The 18521-nt window shown below is 40.2% G+C and overlaps 1 protein-coding gene across 13 annotated transcripts in view; it reads right to left on the bottom strand.

Moving 5' to 3' along the window:
* CASK (calcium/calmodulin dependent serine protein kinase) overlaps positions 1-18521 on the bottom strand; it is a 442447-nt gene that overhangs the window by 88409 nt on the left and 335517 nt on the right. For all 13 annotated transcript variants that reach the window (XM_032806527.2, XM_032806492.2, XM_032806483.2 and 10 more), the window contains one exon: positions 12882-13003. In XM_032806527.2, coding sequence (XP_032662418.1) covers positions 12882-13003 — 122 coding nt within the window. The remainder of the gene's footprint in view (positions 1-12881; positions 13004-18521) is intronic.

Genomic DNA, 18521 nt, shown 5'->3' with positions numbered 1-18521 from the left:
TTCAGCCAACTATTTCCTACTCCTACCTGTTTTGTTCAGGTAAACTTTTCTCTTCCTCCCCCTCTACTAGTAGTTGCCCTGGGAGCCCTTAGAAAGGAGACAATCTCTCTTCTTCTGGCCAGCTGGACAATGACGAGCAGCATACAGTTGCGGTGAGCACACAGTAATGGAGTATGGTACAGGAGAAGTTTCAGATATAATATGTTTGTGGGTGGATGGTGATTTCCATCAGTTCTCTTTGCTCATCTCCACAACACAACCTGCCAGCTGAAGGCTATTCGTTGTTTTCAGATTTAGCAGAATGCTGATACGATAGTGAGGACTGCTATCACGATCCAGCTGCAGTACCTGTTCACCCACTGTAAAGAGGATTCTGCCTGGTTGCATTAAAACTACCAAAATTAAAAAAAAAAAAAAAAAAAAAAGGAAATCTAGAGGGAAGTGCAAAAGATGAATTCTGTATCATGTTTTAATTAACCCAAACAAACTATTATGCTGAACTTAGGTTCTAAGCTATAGCACATGCTTCTGCAGTTTGAGACCTGGAATGAATTACTTATTATTTGACCATTTCCCTCTTTTGGTCAAGAACTCTGATCTTCAGCCCCCTGGCCGCTTCCTTGGAGATTGATGCCTTCACAGAAGTACTTTCCCCTTCTAATCCTGAGGTTGGACGCACTAATTGTGCATCACAGTAACTGACAGCTGGCTCTTTATTTCTGTAAAAAGCAATTACTCCCTTTAAACCAGCCTTTTGTCTCACTGAGCAGTGCTCCTGCTTAGTCTATCATTTCAGCAGCCACGCTCTCATACTCCCATCCTAGTATGACTGTGCTGCACACTATAGCTGCACCATCGATTAGAGTCCCAGGTTTATTTTTTAGAACTCTACCTTCTGCTCCTCTACACAGATGGTAGGGGCCAATGCAGCTGATCAACGCCTCGCAAGGAGTTTTGTGCTTTTTCGCTATGGTACATGTGTCAATTTGGGAGGGAGAGCATACCTTATATTCATATCTCTTGCACAGTGAAGTACTGTGTTATTGCTACACCACAAAGCTGGTCATAAGCAAGGAATTTAATAGATAGAAGATACTTTGACTGGAAATATTTCTTTCTTTTTTTTTTTTTTAAAGTTAAAAGATACATTTTATCCAACATACGTGAAATTTTCTGCAAGAGACTCAACTCACAGTTAAAAACCATTGTTGGCTCTTGAAACAAGTGAAGATTATTAAGCCCTGCCCCAAAGCATCACAGTCATCTCCCAGATGATCCATCTAGGACAACTAGTGAGAAATCTCTTTTAGCTGCACTTGGATTACATTCTGAAATCAGTATTACATTGTAAATTCATACAAAGGCTTTTTCAACTGTGTGAGAGAAGGTAAACAAGTTTCCATTTTGAAAACAGGCGGAAAAAGAATGGTTTAAAACAATTTATCAGAGAAGACATACGTCAACGGTGGCAGTAGATTTACCAATAATGTGTGCAACTTAAAATGCATACGCTATTTGCAAATGTACTGGAGCTTTTTCTGTACAAGACTTGGGAATCTAAATTTGACATACATTTTAAATATAATTAATTGTTAAAGTGTTATACAATATATAAGAGAGTTGCAAAGAATAAAAATCAACAAATATGACCATCATAACACATTTAAAAAAACAAGATTTCTATATCATTCTACCACAACATGCCTCTAGTGATTTCATGTAACTGTTTACACATCTACATTATCTTTTATGTAAAAAAACCTCCTCCGCTAGCATACACATTTCCACAAATTCATCATTAATCTTGTAAATTAGATGCTCATATGATGGAATTCTTGTTATTTCAAAGTTCTTACATTTTACAGCTGGAGTGCATATACTCTTATACTTTTTCAGGATTTTCTCTATGCACAGACAAGACCAGCTACAATTTATTTTTAGAAACCATTTGTACTCCCAAATATTTGAAATGTGTTATTTTTTAAACAGAACAATACATGTGTTAAAAGAATTCTTGGCTCAGAAATAGCAGAGGCAGAGGTATTGTTTATGTATTCAACAACCACTATTTGTGTAAGAGAAAATAGCACCCTGTTAATTAAATGAACTCTAAGGAGTTTCAACTTCCATTTTATACCTCTCCCTTTTTTCAGTTGTTCATAATCTTTTCAAACACATTCCTTTGGAGCTGAAACTTGAAACGTTCCATAGGTTGGTCTCAGTCCAAAGGTGAACTTTTCTGGGGAGAGGAAGTTTAAGCAAACTGACTAAAAATTGATTTTCTTACTTCAAACCTCCCAAAAACCAAACAAACAAAACAGGAACAGCTGCTCTGGCCTCTCTCTCGACCAGGTTACACACATGTAGTATTTTCTATTCCTTTCTCTCAAGTTTAATGTATTAATGTGTTGTCAGTGTATATCCTTGGATATATAGGATATGCAATTTAGCCAAGTTTCCAAAACTACCCTAACTTTTGAAACTTTCTGACTTGCAATCTTGCTCTTATAGCCTTAACTTGTATTCATGCCACATTTGTACATCAAAACACCCCACAAATACACCTATTTCTCTTAATTTCCTTCTATGTTGCTGTAATGGGGTATCTGAGCCACACACTGGTGCCTTAAAGGTTAAAAACAGCTCTGGGTCCAGCTGGCCTCACCTAGCCGCACCTGCTAGGCATGCTCACATTGGAGGCTGGGCTCAAAAGGGAGAAGCTCACCTCAGTCTAGGAGAACAGCCTAGGGAAACAGATGCGTGCTGCAAGCTCCTGCAGGGGAACTGACAGGACTCCATAAGGCTAAGACCAGGCCCCACTGGCAAATCACCATACAACTTTCACTCCTCAGATGCTAGGAATAATGGGCTGTGGCTGACAGATAGGGCCCTACCAAATTCATGGTTCATTTTGGTCAATTTCACGGTCAGAGGATTTAAAAAAAATCATAAATTTCATGATTTCAGCTATTTAAATCTGAAATTGCACAGTGTTGTAATTGTAGGAATCCTGACCCAAACAGGAGCTATGTGTGTTTATCTGTGGGGGTTGCAAGGTTATTGTAGTGGGGGTTATGGTACTGCTACCCTTACTTCTGCGCTGCTGATGGTGGTGGCGCTGCCTTCAGAGCTAGGCAGCTAGAGAGTGATGGCTGCTGGATGGGAGTCCAGCTCTGAAGGCAGCGCCACTGCCAGCAGCAGCAGCGCAGAAGTAAGGATAGCGTGGTATGGTATTGCCACCCTTACTTCTGTGCTGCTGCCTTCAGTCAACAGCCGCAACTCTCCGGACACCCAACTCTGAAGGCAGCAGCACAGAAGTAAGGATAGCATGGTATGGTATTGCTAACCTTACTTCTGCGCTGCTGCTTGTGGGGCACTCCCTTCAGAGCTGGGCACCTGGCCAACAGCCACCATTCTCTGGCCGCCTAGCTCTGAAGGCAGCTCAGAAGTAAGGGTGGCAATGCCACAACCCCACTAAAATAACCATGCAATCCCCCTTTAACTCTCTTTTGGGTCAGGACTCCCAATTTCAGAAACACTGGTCTCCCCCATGAAATATGTATAGCATAGAGTAAAAGCACACAAAAGACCAGATTTCACAGGATTTCATGGTCTGTGATGTGTTTGTCATGGCTGTGAATTTTGTAAGGCCCTACTGACGGAGGAAGACGCTCTGGAGCATGATCAGAAAGGACTCCTGGGGGAATGCAGAAAGAGACCAGTGGTGCGGATGGAGGAACCGAAGCTGGGGTAAGAATTGGCCATGGAACAGGCATAAGGGCACTGGCCCCTAGGCCACATATTTGAACTATTATACAAAGGCTCCTGGGTTGGAACATAGTGGAGCAGAGAGGGCCCAGGTTCCCCCACACCCAACTACTAACTCTCACCACTACATGTTACAGACAAAATCACTGCCACTAGGCGATGCTGCCAGATTTGGACTTCAACTTCCCGAAAGTAGGACAAAAGTCACTGGTAGAGAGGAAGAGGTAGCAAGCCAGCTTATAAAATTCATTATTTTCTACTTCCTTTCTACTGTGAACTTACAACTTAATGAAAGGTTAACTTAAAGAAGTGTGTGTGTGTGTGTGTGTATGCACTCCAGATGGGGTTTAGCAAGTTCCATTAATACAAGTGCTCTTGTGCCTCCAATTACACAAAGAGTGTATTAATGACCCACTTAAAACATGCCCTGTTTATGACACCTAACACAAACAACATTCAAATTAGTGAAAGCAAACGCTGAACAAATGACTTTGAACCACACAAAGTGATTACATGGAGAATAAGAGTGTGGTTCCAATACAGAACATACAAGTTAATGTCAAGTTAATGAGAACAGATTCAAACATTGCCATTCAAGGTTAACCAGAATATACCAGTTTCTATTTTCTGTATTGTTTAGGAAATCCATTAGTAAAATGGTATTGAGGGATAGTCTCTCTCTGTTTCTTTTAAACTCAGGGATGAACACTAAGAACTCCTCTCTGGAAACAGAACTGATTGCCGCCACTTTATTTTCCACCAAAATGCACAATTTGGTAATATAGTATGCTCTGTTCAGAAAACGTAATAATGTTGGTGATAAACGTAAGCAGGGTTAAAAGCATTTTTAAATGCATAAATAGATTATAAAGTAAGAATGATGAATGCTAAACGACTACTGTTTCTGGAAGAGACTTTCAAATTTATTAGTGCTAACATCAGGCTGTGATTAGGGAAAAATAAACAAACAAAAAACCTAACAGTAAAAGACCAAACATAGTATTCAAAAGTATACATTTATCAAAGGAACTCTGTAAATGTGCGGTGTTAGTTTTCCTTTGAAATATTACCATTAACTACATAGAAGAAGAGATACAGGAGCAAGAATCCTTAAAATAAATGTACTTCATATATGTATTATTTATGCATATAAATGAAAAAACTCTGAAAGCAATAAAATGGCTACAACTTACAGACCAACCTCAAGTACACACAGATACTCAGTAACACTACAGTATATACATCAAGGCTATTCAATCTCTCACAAACTAATTTTTTATGTGATATACTAGCAAATAGGTTAATAAAGTTCCATTGAAGTTTATAGCAGTTTTCTCTATCACAGATATAAGTACAGAAACATAACACCACTTACCTTAAAGTTTGAAGATAGAACACAAACTTCTTAGGTAGGTAAGTAATAAACTTGCCTAGAACTATCTGGCTTAGGACAGACAGAAAGAGACACATACACAGACAAAGCTAGCAGCACAGACTGGTCCCAGACACACAAAAGCTGGTATTGTTCTCCTGCTGAGTGAAAATTTCACTTGTAAATTGAATGACATCTGTATTCAGAATCACCCACAAAGGCTGTCCCTGAGAGGTGACCAAACTGCTTGACTCAACAAGAGACAGATTTTACTGGTAGCCTTCTGTGCAGGCAGCTGTGTAATAGCAGCTTCTGGTTTTACCTTCTAGCAAACCTGCCTTCTTTTCAGCTAGCCATATAGATGGAACATGTTCTGCTAAGATCCTCCTCTAGGCAAAGCAATCATGCTCAAAGTATTCTTTAAAACAACTAATCATTAGGGTAAAATCTGTGTCATGCTGATGTAAAAAACAGCCATTCACGGATGTCTCCAAAATCAGTAACTAAATTCATGCTGTGCCAATACTGCTGACATACATAATGCACAATGCTTTGTGGTATCTACCTCATGAAAGTCAATAAAATACTTTAATCAAAGTATTTGATAAGGTATCTAAAATCTGCTGGTAGAAATAAAAACTTGTTCCACTACATTAAATTGTGCCATGCTTTTTCATTAAATAACTTGTATTCTTTACTTATCTGTGTTATTATTTTATTAATAATGTTACATTCATTATGACCTAAACTGGACATCAGAACCAGTCCACAAAGCTTTATATAGGCATAAAAATAGGAATAGCTGCTTGAATTGGATGCAGGAATGTGCTGCATGATTCATTAGAATTTTTAACATCACATTTCCAAAAGAGAGGAAGGGACATGTTTCCCCGTGTAATACAAGTGACAATGTCCAATCTAAAACCACTCTTATCTTTAAAAAAAAAAAAAATTCAAGTATTAAATTTGATTGTATTTTTGTATGTTTCCCAAAATGGATGTTCCCCTCTCTTTATTATAAACACATCTAATACTTTTGTAATTAATCATTTGGGTTTTTTGGAATTATCAAACTATTTCTGAAGAAATTAGTTTTGATTCTGTATGATTACTGACAACCATAAAAGAGGAACTATTTTGAAAGACACTTCCAGGAGATGCTTTGCAAACTGGGCCCAAAATGAGTGCAGGATCCTGATCTTTACATAAAGAGAACTGTTCCCTAGCAGGGACAAAAACCACATTAAAAAATACATCCAGTAGCTTTCCTGTTTTACACTTGTCATTTACTATCTGCAGGAAACAAGAGCTGAATTATACACTTTGTCACATGCATCTAAATTGGTCACTACCAAAAACACCTATTTAAGAATTTTTTCCCTCTGAACTGTACACAAAAGTTTAGACATAAAAACTTAACTGGAATAGATCTATGTTGCTGTGGCATAGCAAATGTTGCACACACTATTTGAATTTGTATTTGATATTTTAGCTCACAAATGATATATACATGTCAGAGTTCCACAGATATTTACTTTGCAATGAAAAAAAAGTTGGATTTCCACTCTCCACATTAGTGCTTCTGCTTATATCATAACATACTAGTCTATAGTTTATGTTCTGAACTTATAAAACTATTGGAGAAAAAGAAATAATATTAAAAATACACAGAAATATGCTACCGTAATTAGACTTGTTGGTGATCTTTAAAGAGTAGGTAATCCAACAAAGAGTAGGTACCGTATACAGTTTAGGTTCTAGGAAAAATATGATCATAATCAAAAGGCTACAGTTACAATTCAGTCATCTCAGTTCATAGATACATATTTTATGTTGCACAGATTATCCTGTAAATTAAAAGGAATAAAAAGGCATTTTTGTTTTTGAACTCCTTCACCACTGGAATAAGCCTAAACAGATGAGTTGCTTAACCCTGCAAGAAAAGCTTTTTCTTAATATAGCTTTTAAAATAGACATATATAAATGAACTCAAACAGTGAAATAGCAGAACATACACTTTTTCGCTGCCCTGCCCATGAGTAACTTTATAAAGAAAGAATCCCTGCTTGATGTGTAAACTAAACTAGGGAAACTAAAAGGGAAGGGATAATTTTCATCCGTTTGCACAGAGATCCTTCCTCTCTTTTGCCTTTAGAGAAGATTCAGTTTAGAAGTCAGGGAAGAGATTCCAATAGATAAATCACATGCTTAGTCTAAAAATAAGAATAACTCTTGAGAAAGAGGAGGAACATGTAAACAAATTTAACATATGGAAAAAGGCCAAGAAGTGGGGAGCACAGTTTTTCATGCAACTGACATTTTGATTTGACAGTAAAAACTCCAAGATAATGGGTCAGAGAGTTTGTTCTGGTAGTCTCACTGACCCAAATTGTTCCAAGGAGAACAAACTCTTCCTCACAGACTGTCACTGAAACATAGAACACCACGTTCCCAGAGGCAAAATAACATCATATCAATGTGTACAAACTGCCTAACCTGCCTTACTGAAATAAAAATCTTACTTAATTTTTTAAAAAAGATTTTGTTCTGTGTTGTTTCAAGATTTTAAATTTTAATTAAAATTTTTGTTTTGTATGACTTATGTCACCATGTCTCCCCAAAGATTCAGTAATGGGCAAGGTCTTTTTCTCCCGTATTCAACATATTCTAGTCAAATATTAAACATCCCTTGGCCCGCGCCGCTTCCCATAGCCGCCATTGGCCTGGGATGGCGAACGGCGGCCAGTGGGAGCCATGATCAGCTGAATCTGCTGACGCAGCAGGTAAACAAACTGGCCTGGACCGTCAAGGACCTTACCCTGGCAAGCTGCATGCCAGAGGTTGCCGAGCCCTTTTTTAATGTATCCTTTATACCTCAGAGAAAAGTGGTTCATGAAAAAGCATGTTTTCACCAGAAAAATCAAGAACGAGGGGGAAATGTTGAATGTTTTGTAAGTGCTTTGCATACAATGGCTGAAAACTGTGATTATGGGAATGCAAAACACGAACATATCAGAGATAGAGTGGTTATTGGCTTAACAGATAAAAGCCTTTCACAGCAACTACAAATGAAGAGAGATGTTACCCTAGCCACCATAGCTTTACAGGTAGCAAAGCTGTCAGAATTAGTCGAACCACAGAACAAAAGACAGGAGCAACTTGAAAAACCTGAAGCTAGCTTAGAAGCTATAAACAGACATTTGAGTACTAAAAGTTGGGGACAAACTCCAGCCTACATGCACAAGTTGTGGAAAATGTCATATCTATAGGGATGATGCACATTCAGCCAGAGGTGCATGGTGTAATAAATGCTTGAAATATGGATGTTTCGCGGCTGTTCACCACACAAAAACAGTCAGAGAGTTGACTAATATTAAAAACAATCCAGAACCATTGTTTCTCTGATTTATCACTTGCAATGACATAGAGCCTGCCTCGAGAGTGAAACTGAATATTCATGGCAAGACTATTGACTTTAAAATTGACTCAGGAGCTGACATTTCACATTCATGCCAGAAGGGACTTTCAATCACTTTCAACCCCTCCCAGAGTTAAAGTCACCTGACACAGGTCTGACTAGCCCTGGAGGTATTCTGAACTGCACAGACCAGTTCACCACAGAAATAGCTTACAAAGATTAAAACCATGCATTCAGAGTGCATGTGTTCAAAGGATCAACGACCAACAATCTTTTCAGCCACAGTGTGGCAGCCATGATGGGCCTAATGAGAAAGGAGAAAGAACTTGATGGAGGATTCGATTATACTGAACTTTTGAAAGGAGATCCAGTATAGATCAACTTAAGAGACAATGGTTGATCATGAAATGCACAAGCACTTCTATCAGAGACACACTGGAAAAGATAGTTGCAAATGTATATGAATCCAGAGGACATCACTACCTGGTCATTGGGAACTATTTTTCCAAGTATACAGAAACAACATACTTTAAAGACATAATATGTTGCCCACTTTGATATTCCAGAACAATTAATGATGGACAATGAACCACAATTCACTGCAGCAAAATTTAACTCATTCCAAACGTTACCCGGTAGTGAATGGAGAGGCTGAGAGAGCTGTACAGATAGCCAAGGAAATCCTACAGCAGGAAGATGCATTCCTTGCTCTTCTGACGTAAAAATCAACACCAATAGCAGCTACTTGATATAGTTCAGCATAGTCCCTGATGGGAAGACAATTGAGAACTACCACTTCAACTTTTAAACAGAATCTATCTCCAAAGTGGCCCAATGTGAAGAGAGTAGTCAAATCAGATAAAAAGGCAAAAAGAGCCTATAAACACTTCTACAACAGATAACACTCAGAGAACTGCCAGCTCTCAACACTGGTGACCATGTTCATGTCAAACTAGATGGAGAAAAAGGAGGGACAACTTCAGCTGTTGTAAAGAAAAAGACTTCGCTGCCCAGATCATATGTGATCGAGACCAACAATGGAGAGTTCAACAGAAACTGCTGACATTTACAATTTGTTCCTCAGAAAAAACAATCAGCAGAAAAAAAAAATCTACAGATGGTGGATGCAGAACAAGACAACGACCCAGAGATTCCAAACTGACCACAGCTAGTTGTTGCAACTAATGGACAGCCAGGTGACGCAAGTTGTTACATGTTAGAGTTGTGTAATCAGAAAACCAGTATGATTCCAAGACCTTTGAGAGATTGATTCATACTGAACCTCAAAGACAGCATGATAGCATAAATATTGTAAATGGTAGGGATGTAGAGCTTAAAGGAGGAGGTGTAATGGAATGCTAAACTGTATTACCTTGTTCAGCCACTACATGGCACTGTATAAAATATCTTAGTTAAATGAACCTCAGCCATACCAGGCAGAGCATTAAAGGATCTTATGATGAACACACCTGGCATGTATAAGCAAGTCCATATCTGGTACATTAGAACATGAGACCTGACATCCAATGACCTGCAGAAGTTTCATTTAAAGTATTGAGGCTACCATCTGGCTTGTGCAAGCAAGTCTAATTCAAAGACTGTAGGACTGGAAGGGACCTCGAGAGGTCATCAAGTCCAGTCCCCTGTCCTCATGGCAGGACCAAAATACTGTCTAAACCATCCCTGATAGACATTTATCTAACCTACTCTTAAATATCTCCAGAGATGGAGATTCCACAACCTCCCGAGGCAATTTATTCCAGTGTTTAACTACCCTAGACACTTAGAACTTTTTTCGTCATGTCCCATCTAATCTCCTTGCTGCAGTTTAAAGCTACTTGGCTTCATTGTGATTCTAATATTAGATAAAGCTAAGGTGGAAACGAAGTTTCCCCTCCTCCTTGATAAGACACACCTCTTTTAGATACCTGAAAACTGCTATCATGTCCCCTCTAGTCTTCTCTTATTCCAAACTAAATAAACCCAATTCTTTCAGGCCTACCTTCACCAGGTATGTTCTCAAAGAACCTTTAATCATTCTTGTTGCAACTTATCTGGACCATTACTCAATACTCTAATTTCCACAATCTTTCTTTAGAAAATGAGGGTGCCAGAAACTTGGGGAAAACAACATAAACTCCTCCAGTTGAGGCCTAACCAGCAACAGAGTAGGGCGGAAGATACTTTCCCTGTTCTTGTTACAATACACCTGTTAATGCATCCCAGAATCACATTTGCTTTTTTTGCAACAATGTATTACACTGTTGACTCATATTTAGCTTGTGGTCCACATATGACCCCTAGATCCTTTCTGCCATACTCCTTCCTAGAACAGTCTCTTACTTCCCATTTGTATGTGTGAAACTGTGTTCCTTCCTAAGTGGAGCACTTATGTATTATGTCTTATTGCACTTCACCCGGTTTAACCTCAGACCATTTCTCAATTTGATCCAGATCATTTTCAATTTTGACCCTGTCCTCCAAAGCAGTTAGCAATCCCTCCAGTTAGTATCAGTCTGCTAAACTATAATGCAGTACTATTCTAATGCAACATCTAAGTCGTTGATCACGATAATGGACCAGAGCCGGTCCCAAAACCAGGCCCTAAGCGGAACCCCCTTGTTAAATAACCTTTTCCACAGAGATTGGGAGTCCATTAAATAACTACTCTCTGAGGTGCGTATATACCCAGCAGTCTAGTAACCCACTCTATAGAAGCCCCATCTAAATTGTATATGCCAATAGTTTAATTGATAAGGATATCATGTGAAGAAAACCGTATCAAAAAGCATTAACTAAAGTCTAGGTATAACACAATCTAGCCGCATTCCTCCCTTATCCACAAAGGACTCGTATCACTATCAAAAGAAAAGCTTCAGATTGGTTTGACATGATTTGTTCATTTACAAATCCATGCTGGCTAATTCCCTAATCACCTACCATCTTCCAAGTGTTTGCAGGAATGATTCTTTAATTATTGCTTACATTATCATTCCCTGGCACAGAAGTATATACTAATGGTCTGTAGTTTCTGGGTGTTTTATATTTCCACTTTTTATAAGATGAGCACTATATTTGCCCTTTTCCCAGTCTTTCCGGAATCATCTCTCCCGTCTCCCATAAGACTTTCCCAAAGATAACAGCTAGAGGCTCAGATACCTCCCTTTAACTCCTTGAGTATTCTAGGGATGCCATCTCATCAGGCCCTGGTACTTGCAGGCATCTGCTTTCTAACAGTGAATTTTTAACTTTGGCTCTTTTTTTATTTTATCTTCTAAAACCTAACCCCCTTCCCCTTAGCAATATCACTAATGTTAAGACATTCCTTCAGACTATCTCAGTAAAGACCGAACAAAGAAGTCATTAAACATCTCTGCCTTTCCAACTTCGTGTTACTCGTTTTACTCCTCCTAACTGAGCAAGTGGGCCCTACCCGTACCTTGGTCTTCTACTTGCTTCAATGTATTGATAAAGGTCTTCTTGTTCTCCTTTATTCCATAGCTAGTTTGAAGCCTCATTTTTCGTGCCTTTGCCTTTCTAATCTTGCCCGCGTTGCAATCCTGTGTTATTGCCCATTATATCATCCTTGTATAATCTGACCTCGTTACCATTTTTTATAGACTCCTTTATTATTTTGTAGGTCATGCCAAATCTCGTGGTTAAGCCCCGGTGATCTTTTGACGACATATTATCTATCTTTCCTACCCTCGAAAAAGCTTGCTTTTGGGCCCTTAACAGTGTCCCTTTGAAGAACTGCCAACTCTCCTCAGTTGTTTTTCTCTCAGTCTTGAATCTTCTTATGCATGAAAAGGCTTTGCTCCACTTCCTCATCTGTTAGGGAATCATTGTCCTAAGCAACTACTGAGACTTTGGTAAAAAGGTCTCAGAATACATCACTTTAAAAAGGAGTATAAATCTGCATAATTCAAATTTTGAATACAAAATAGAAGTCAGATATCAACAAAAGAGCCACATTCTGTGAATCAGAATATTTTTAACACTATATCCATTAATTCAATGTGTAAACTCACAAACCAAGTCATTAATCACGCATGCAAAAATTGCATTTTTAAAACTCACACTATGCAGTATGATAAACTATATTAGTTGTATTTTAATATCAAGTTTTCCTTGAGTGATTTCTTACATTTACCACTTAGTAAATTCATATATTTTCTTGTTTATAACAAAGTCAAAAGTAAGCAGGATACACAAAAAAAGCAAATACTACACAGCGAATTTAAAATTCTGTCAAAAATGAAGAGAAATATTTAGCTATTAAAGAAGAAAATATATTCAAATTTCTACTGTAAAAATACTTACATCTAGTAGTGTGTGAAGATGCTGATCCTGAAAAACACTGTGTAGAAAATCTAAATCTTTTTCACTGCAGTCTGTAAGCGCATGAATTTCCTCCAGGCTGTCCAGCACCTGTGAGACTGCTCCTGCAGGCAAACAAGCAGAAAATAAACCAATAGAGCAAAGACTCATGGCAAACTGACCTTTGGAACAGGAATCTTTCACTTCATTCATTGTGACTATCTAAAACAGGCTTTTAAAAAGGCTAGAACCTTTATTGAAGAACACACTGAATGAACTAAATGTTATTTAACTGTACAGTATACATCTTCATTTATTCACAAGCAACAGTTTAAGAGAGCTTTAAGAATGTCTCTGTATTTTTAAAAATCAGATAACAATAGGGGTGGATGTTTAGGTGAATTACCAGAATGCTCACACTGCATTTGCTTCGTCTTATAACCTACAGTTCGTCTTGAATTTTTCTATAATTAGCTGAAAATATCTGAAGATTTGACACTTTATCCAGCTGTTTATCTAGAAAAAAAGTGTATGAACATAAACTGTGAACCAGGAAATGAGGAACAGCTGAATAATCACTGTACATCTCTAAATCCCAATCACTTGCATTCTCATTCTATATATGCTGCTTGCTTTTATAGTCTTATTTGCCAATATACAGTAGTGAACATATAGAATGTGTAAAAAGTCTGAATTTTTAAAATGTATATTCAATTAAAAAAGGGTTGTCTTAAAAATTTCTCTTCTTCAGTAATGTTAAAAATAAATTAGCTCAGCTTTTTTCCCCTAAAAATATCCTTGAAAAACTGGCATCATTCATATTACAACATGCAAAAGCCTACTATCAGAATTTCTGGCTCAATGGACAAAGAGTGGCAAAAGTAAAGGTATAAGGAACCTCCTATCACAGTAAGTGCAATTCTTAACATAAGATTTTTCCTTACAGTTTTCCATGCAAGAGAATAGTGAGAGGATTACATTGTTCACTTTTTTAAATAAATGGAAGATATTACTTTGTAGATTTCCAGTAATGGCTTAACAACAGTTAAGTTCCAGACCTCCTTACCCTATCCAACAATACTTGCATCCTCCATCCATCCATCCTTCTGAACAATTGATTTTTTGTTTTTTTTTGATTTTTTATTTATTTATTGGGGGGGGGGGGAGAAGAGGGAAATCCACAACCCCCACAGTAAATCTGGAAAGTGAGCGATTAAAGATGTGCAGATGGCTTCTCTGACACCTCGAATCACTGCATGTGTGTTCTATTCTACTTAGGCTTTTAAACTATGCCATCTTGCCATGCTACTGAATATGTGCTCCCCCTATACTTGCCTGCAAAAGAGTTGAGGCAGTAGAGCAGCATGGTTGCAGGCATGAGAAAACTATTTCTGCATCTTCTACATCAGAGAAAATGGTGGGTTTACCACAAAAAGATGCATCTATAAACATGGCTAAATCTCTATATTGTTTGGAAATTGGGGCTCAATCTCTTTATAGTTTGGAATGGGGTCAGAAGTCTTATGACATTCAAGATCTCTCATTAGAATACCTGGTTTCCCAAGAGCCAGAAATACTGTGAAAGCAGCACCTCTCATAATATTTCCACTTTTCCCCAAAACTAGAAAATGGCGAGATGAACAAAAATTAGAAGCACACAGTGTTAACTTGGCTTTATCAGACCCTAAAAAATGATTGAGGTTTGAGAGAGTTATTGAGGAACTGTAACAGGGTCTACAAATCCCATACTGAGCATAGACAGTCTCCTGTTCACAAGCAAGCAGCTTGATCACACCCCTATGCAGCTGCTAGAGCTGCCAATCATAGAGCTGCAGCCAACAGAAGAAACAAGGCCTGCTATAAAGGGGAGAGAACAGACAAGGAAAAGGAGACAGAAGTGCCTGGGATAACAAGGTCGTGACAGCTTTATATGAGGCTGCCTCCAGGAGACCAAAGGGTGACTACAAGCCCAAAAAGTGAAGGGCTGACAGGGTTAATTAGAGATGAGAGTCCAGGAACTAACTTGACAGAGCAAACTAAGGAGGGCCAGTCAGGAGAAACTGAGGACCATCGAGAGATCACCCCAAAAGGCGGTGAAAGGAAGGTTCAGGTGGATTTTTATTTTATCTGAATTAGTTCACCCATCCCTAGAAAGAGTGTCTTTTGTTTTACCATATGCAAAGCACCCTTAAACATTTTAAAACAATTGTTATCAAGGTGGTGAAGCAGGACCCAGCCCATGTATCCCAAGGCCTATTTACACTAGGAAAAAAAGGACTGTTACCACTCCACTAGCGCAGCTCCACCGATAGTAGAAACAGCACAGGGGTAGAGCAGACAGGGTTCAGGTATTTTCACCACCATTTTATCTAACCAGTTATATCTGGCTTTTTGGAGAAGGTTAAGATTATGGAGTGGAAAGGAACTTTCTGTAGTTGATTCACTGGGAGGCTGAGTTGAGTTAATTTTAGTTTGTGTTTGAATGTTTTTTTGTTTTTTTAACGCTGCTGGCTTATGCTATTGTAAGATGTAATTATCAGGGGATCTAAATCTTTTTATAGATCTGTTTTTACTATTACTTAAATTTAAAGAAATAAATAAAACAGATAAATATCGCTAGAACCTGAATCCTATTTACAATACAATTTCCATAATTACTACATCCAGTGGAGTTACACTAGTGGAGAAATACAGGGCCCAGTTTTCCTAGTGTAGATGTAACCTGAGTGCTACAGCTATCCTCCATCAACAAACTTGGAACTACATTGTCACTAGAGCACTGTAGGACAGGAATTTCTGTCATGTGGAAAATGTCTCATGTCTGAAATTCTTGTCATTCAGAATTAGAGCAAAAGTTGGACATGTGCAATTTTCCATGGAAGGGTCTGTAATGGGGCATACAAGCCTCTACCCAAGGCAGGATGGGGTTAATGGGCTACAGAAGGCCAGTTAGCCCCACTTAAAACACCCGTAGCAGGAAGCAGGCCTCCAGGAAAGGGCTTAAAAAGAAAAGCCCTGCTCATTTGGAAGGGGCAAGCAAAGAGAGCAGATGGAAAGTGCTGTGGAAGAAAAGGCAAGGTAGGCCCAGGGACTGGGGAAGACTTATGTTAGCAGAGCTACCAAAGGCATTTAGTTTACGTTGCTTTACACTCATTTTGGACTTTGAACGCCCTGGAAAGGGTAGAACTGTTAGAGACCTAGCCTGAAGGCTGAGTCTTTGTAACCCAGAAGGCAGAGGGTAGGCAGAGCAGGACCAGCTGGGAAACTGCAGCAAGTGCTTGCTGTACCACACAATGCCAGAAGGGGGTGCTCTGGTAAAGACATGCAGTAACACATGGTGGAGAATGCAAGTAGTTCATCAGCCCCTGAAATTGAGGGGAAATTGAAGCTTGTGAGTACTGACTGACACTCCTCCCAACCTAGGTAACTGGGAAAGATGTAGGAGGTGGTACCACTGGTAACTGCAGCAGCAATAGACAGCCAGGCTACAGTGGCAGCAGTAGCACAAAAAGACACAGATGCTGCTCCTGCAATTGATGGAGAGCCTGCAGAAAAAGCAAGAGGTACCATTTACCACGCAACAGCCGTTGCAGGAGGCCCACTTCCAACAACAAGAGTGGTTGCAGAAGCAGCTTGGCCAAGTTGCTCCGGGGGCTTTGGCTGGTACTGGAGAGAGTGGCTTGGGCAAACTGGTCCCTCGCCTGTCAACAACGGTGGGGCCAGAGCCTGACCAGGAGGATCTTTCTCTGTACCTTTGAACAAGTGGCCAACGCAGTGGGCTGGGAAAAGTCTACCTGGAAGGCCCCAAGAGCACCATTCTGGATGTATGAGATGCAAGCAGCCTACTGCATGGTGACTGACAAACAGGCAGGCTCCTATCCTGTGGTAAAGGCTGTTCTCTTGGATAGATGGGGACTGACAATGGAAGTGTACCAACTTGTTTCTGGGTTGAACCATTCCTGCAGAGAGCACGACCAAGGGTGCTGGCTCAGAGGTTATGGGCATAATCATCATGCAGCGAAATCCCAGAGACCTGTTCCACAGGGAAAATTGTGGACCAAGTGGTCCTAGGACAGTTCTTGAAGGTTCTATCCATGGGAGCCCAAAACTAGGTAAGGCAATTCTAGCTTGCCTCAGCAGGTGTGGCCCCCAAGTGGAAAGAAATCTCTTTTGGGTCTAAAGGAATCAAGTGGCCTGAATAGTATGGCAGACTAGGAGTGGACCCTAGGGGAAACCAGAAGAGGAGATATCCCAGTCTGGGGAATTGCAGGGTAGACCTCAATGGGAGAAGTCCCTGAGTAGCCCAAAATGGGTGGATGCACAGGAGCTACCAAGGCTTCAGTCACTCCTACAATCTAGCAGAAGCACATCTGGGTGTAGTCAAGGAAGTCGAGTGGTGTGCTTCAGATGCTCACGTATAGGAATATCAGACAAGAATGTGATTACCTGGGATGTTTTTACAGGCATGTTTGTGCCCTTAGGTCCTCGCTGAATGGCAATGGGACTCAGCAATATGTGGTACCAGTTTGGCTGCAGGCACGTCTGTGGAATATCTCATGAACTCAGCCACACTCTTGTTTGCAGAAAATGGAGTTTTGGTAAAGAGGATGGACTGGCATCTGCTCATGCATGTTGCTTGTAGCACATGGTGAGACAAATGTCTACTACCACCCATGGCAGAGGTTGAGCTTTGAGTACAGGGCTGGAGAGGTTAGCTATGTATCGGGGTAGAAAAGGATCTTCCCTGGCTTGAGAGCTTTGGAAGTGACTGGAAAGGTTTCCCAACCCTGATGTAGAGAAAAGTAGCACCCAACCTGGCAGAGGGGAAAAGTGACATGAATCCAGAGCAACAGCTTAGAAAATCAGTGGCCCATCGGAAGAGTGGAGGAAGTGGGAAGTTCAAGTTGAGACAGCTGATAGGGGCAGAGAGAAAACCCTTCATCATCTTAAAAATGTACAGAAACAGCTGAAAGATTATCAACATGAGCTGGAGTACATAAGCACCTCCCAGTAGAAGGTCACTACACAGATGACAAAACTGAAACAATCTAGAGTCTAGACTGGGGTGGGCAAACTATGGCCCGCAAACTCCCACTGGGGAACTGGGTTGGGGGCGAGAACATGAGGCTCGGCCCCGCTCCAGCCGGGGCGCTGGGTCTGGGCCAGAGCCAGACCACAAGGCTCAGCCCTACTTCCGCTCTCAAAACCCTTCGATCCCAGCCCAAAGCACCCTCCTGCAGCCCAAACCTCTCATCTCCAGCCCCACCTCAGAGCCCCCACCCCCAGACGGAACCTGCACTCCTTCCCATACACCAGTCCCAGACCTGATCCCTCTCCCGCCCTCCGAACCCCTCAGTCCCAGGCTACAGCACCCTCCTAACACCCCAAACTCCTCATCCCCAGTCCCACCCCAGAGCCCACACTTCCAACCAGAGCCCTCATCCCCTCCTGCATCCCAATCCCAATTTTGTGAGCACTCAGACTCATAGACTTTAAGGTCAAAAGGGACCATTATGATCATCTAGTCTGACCTCCTGCACAATGCAGGCCACAGAATCTCACCCATCCACTCCTGTAACAAACCCCTAACCTATGTCTGAGTTACTGAAGTCCTCAAATTGTGGTTTGAAGACCTCAAGCTGC

This window comes from Chelonoidis abingdonii, chromosome 1, assembly GCF_003597395.2.
Source record: "Chelonoidis abingdonii isolate Lonesome George chromosome 1, CheloAbing_2.0, whole genome shotgun sequence".
Taxonomy (NCBI): Eukaryota; Metazoa; Chordata; order Testudines; family Testudinidae; genus Chelonoidis; species Chelonoidis abingdonii.
Note: the sequence above shows the minus strand (reverse complement) of the source record. Positions and strands in the feature narration are given on the sequence as shown.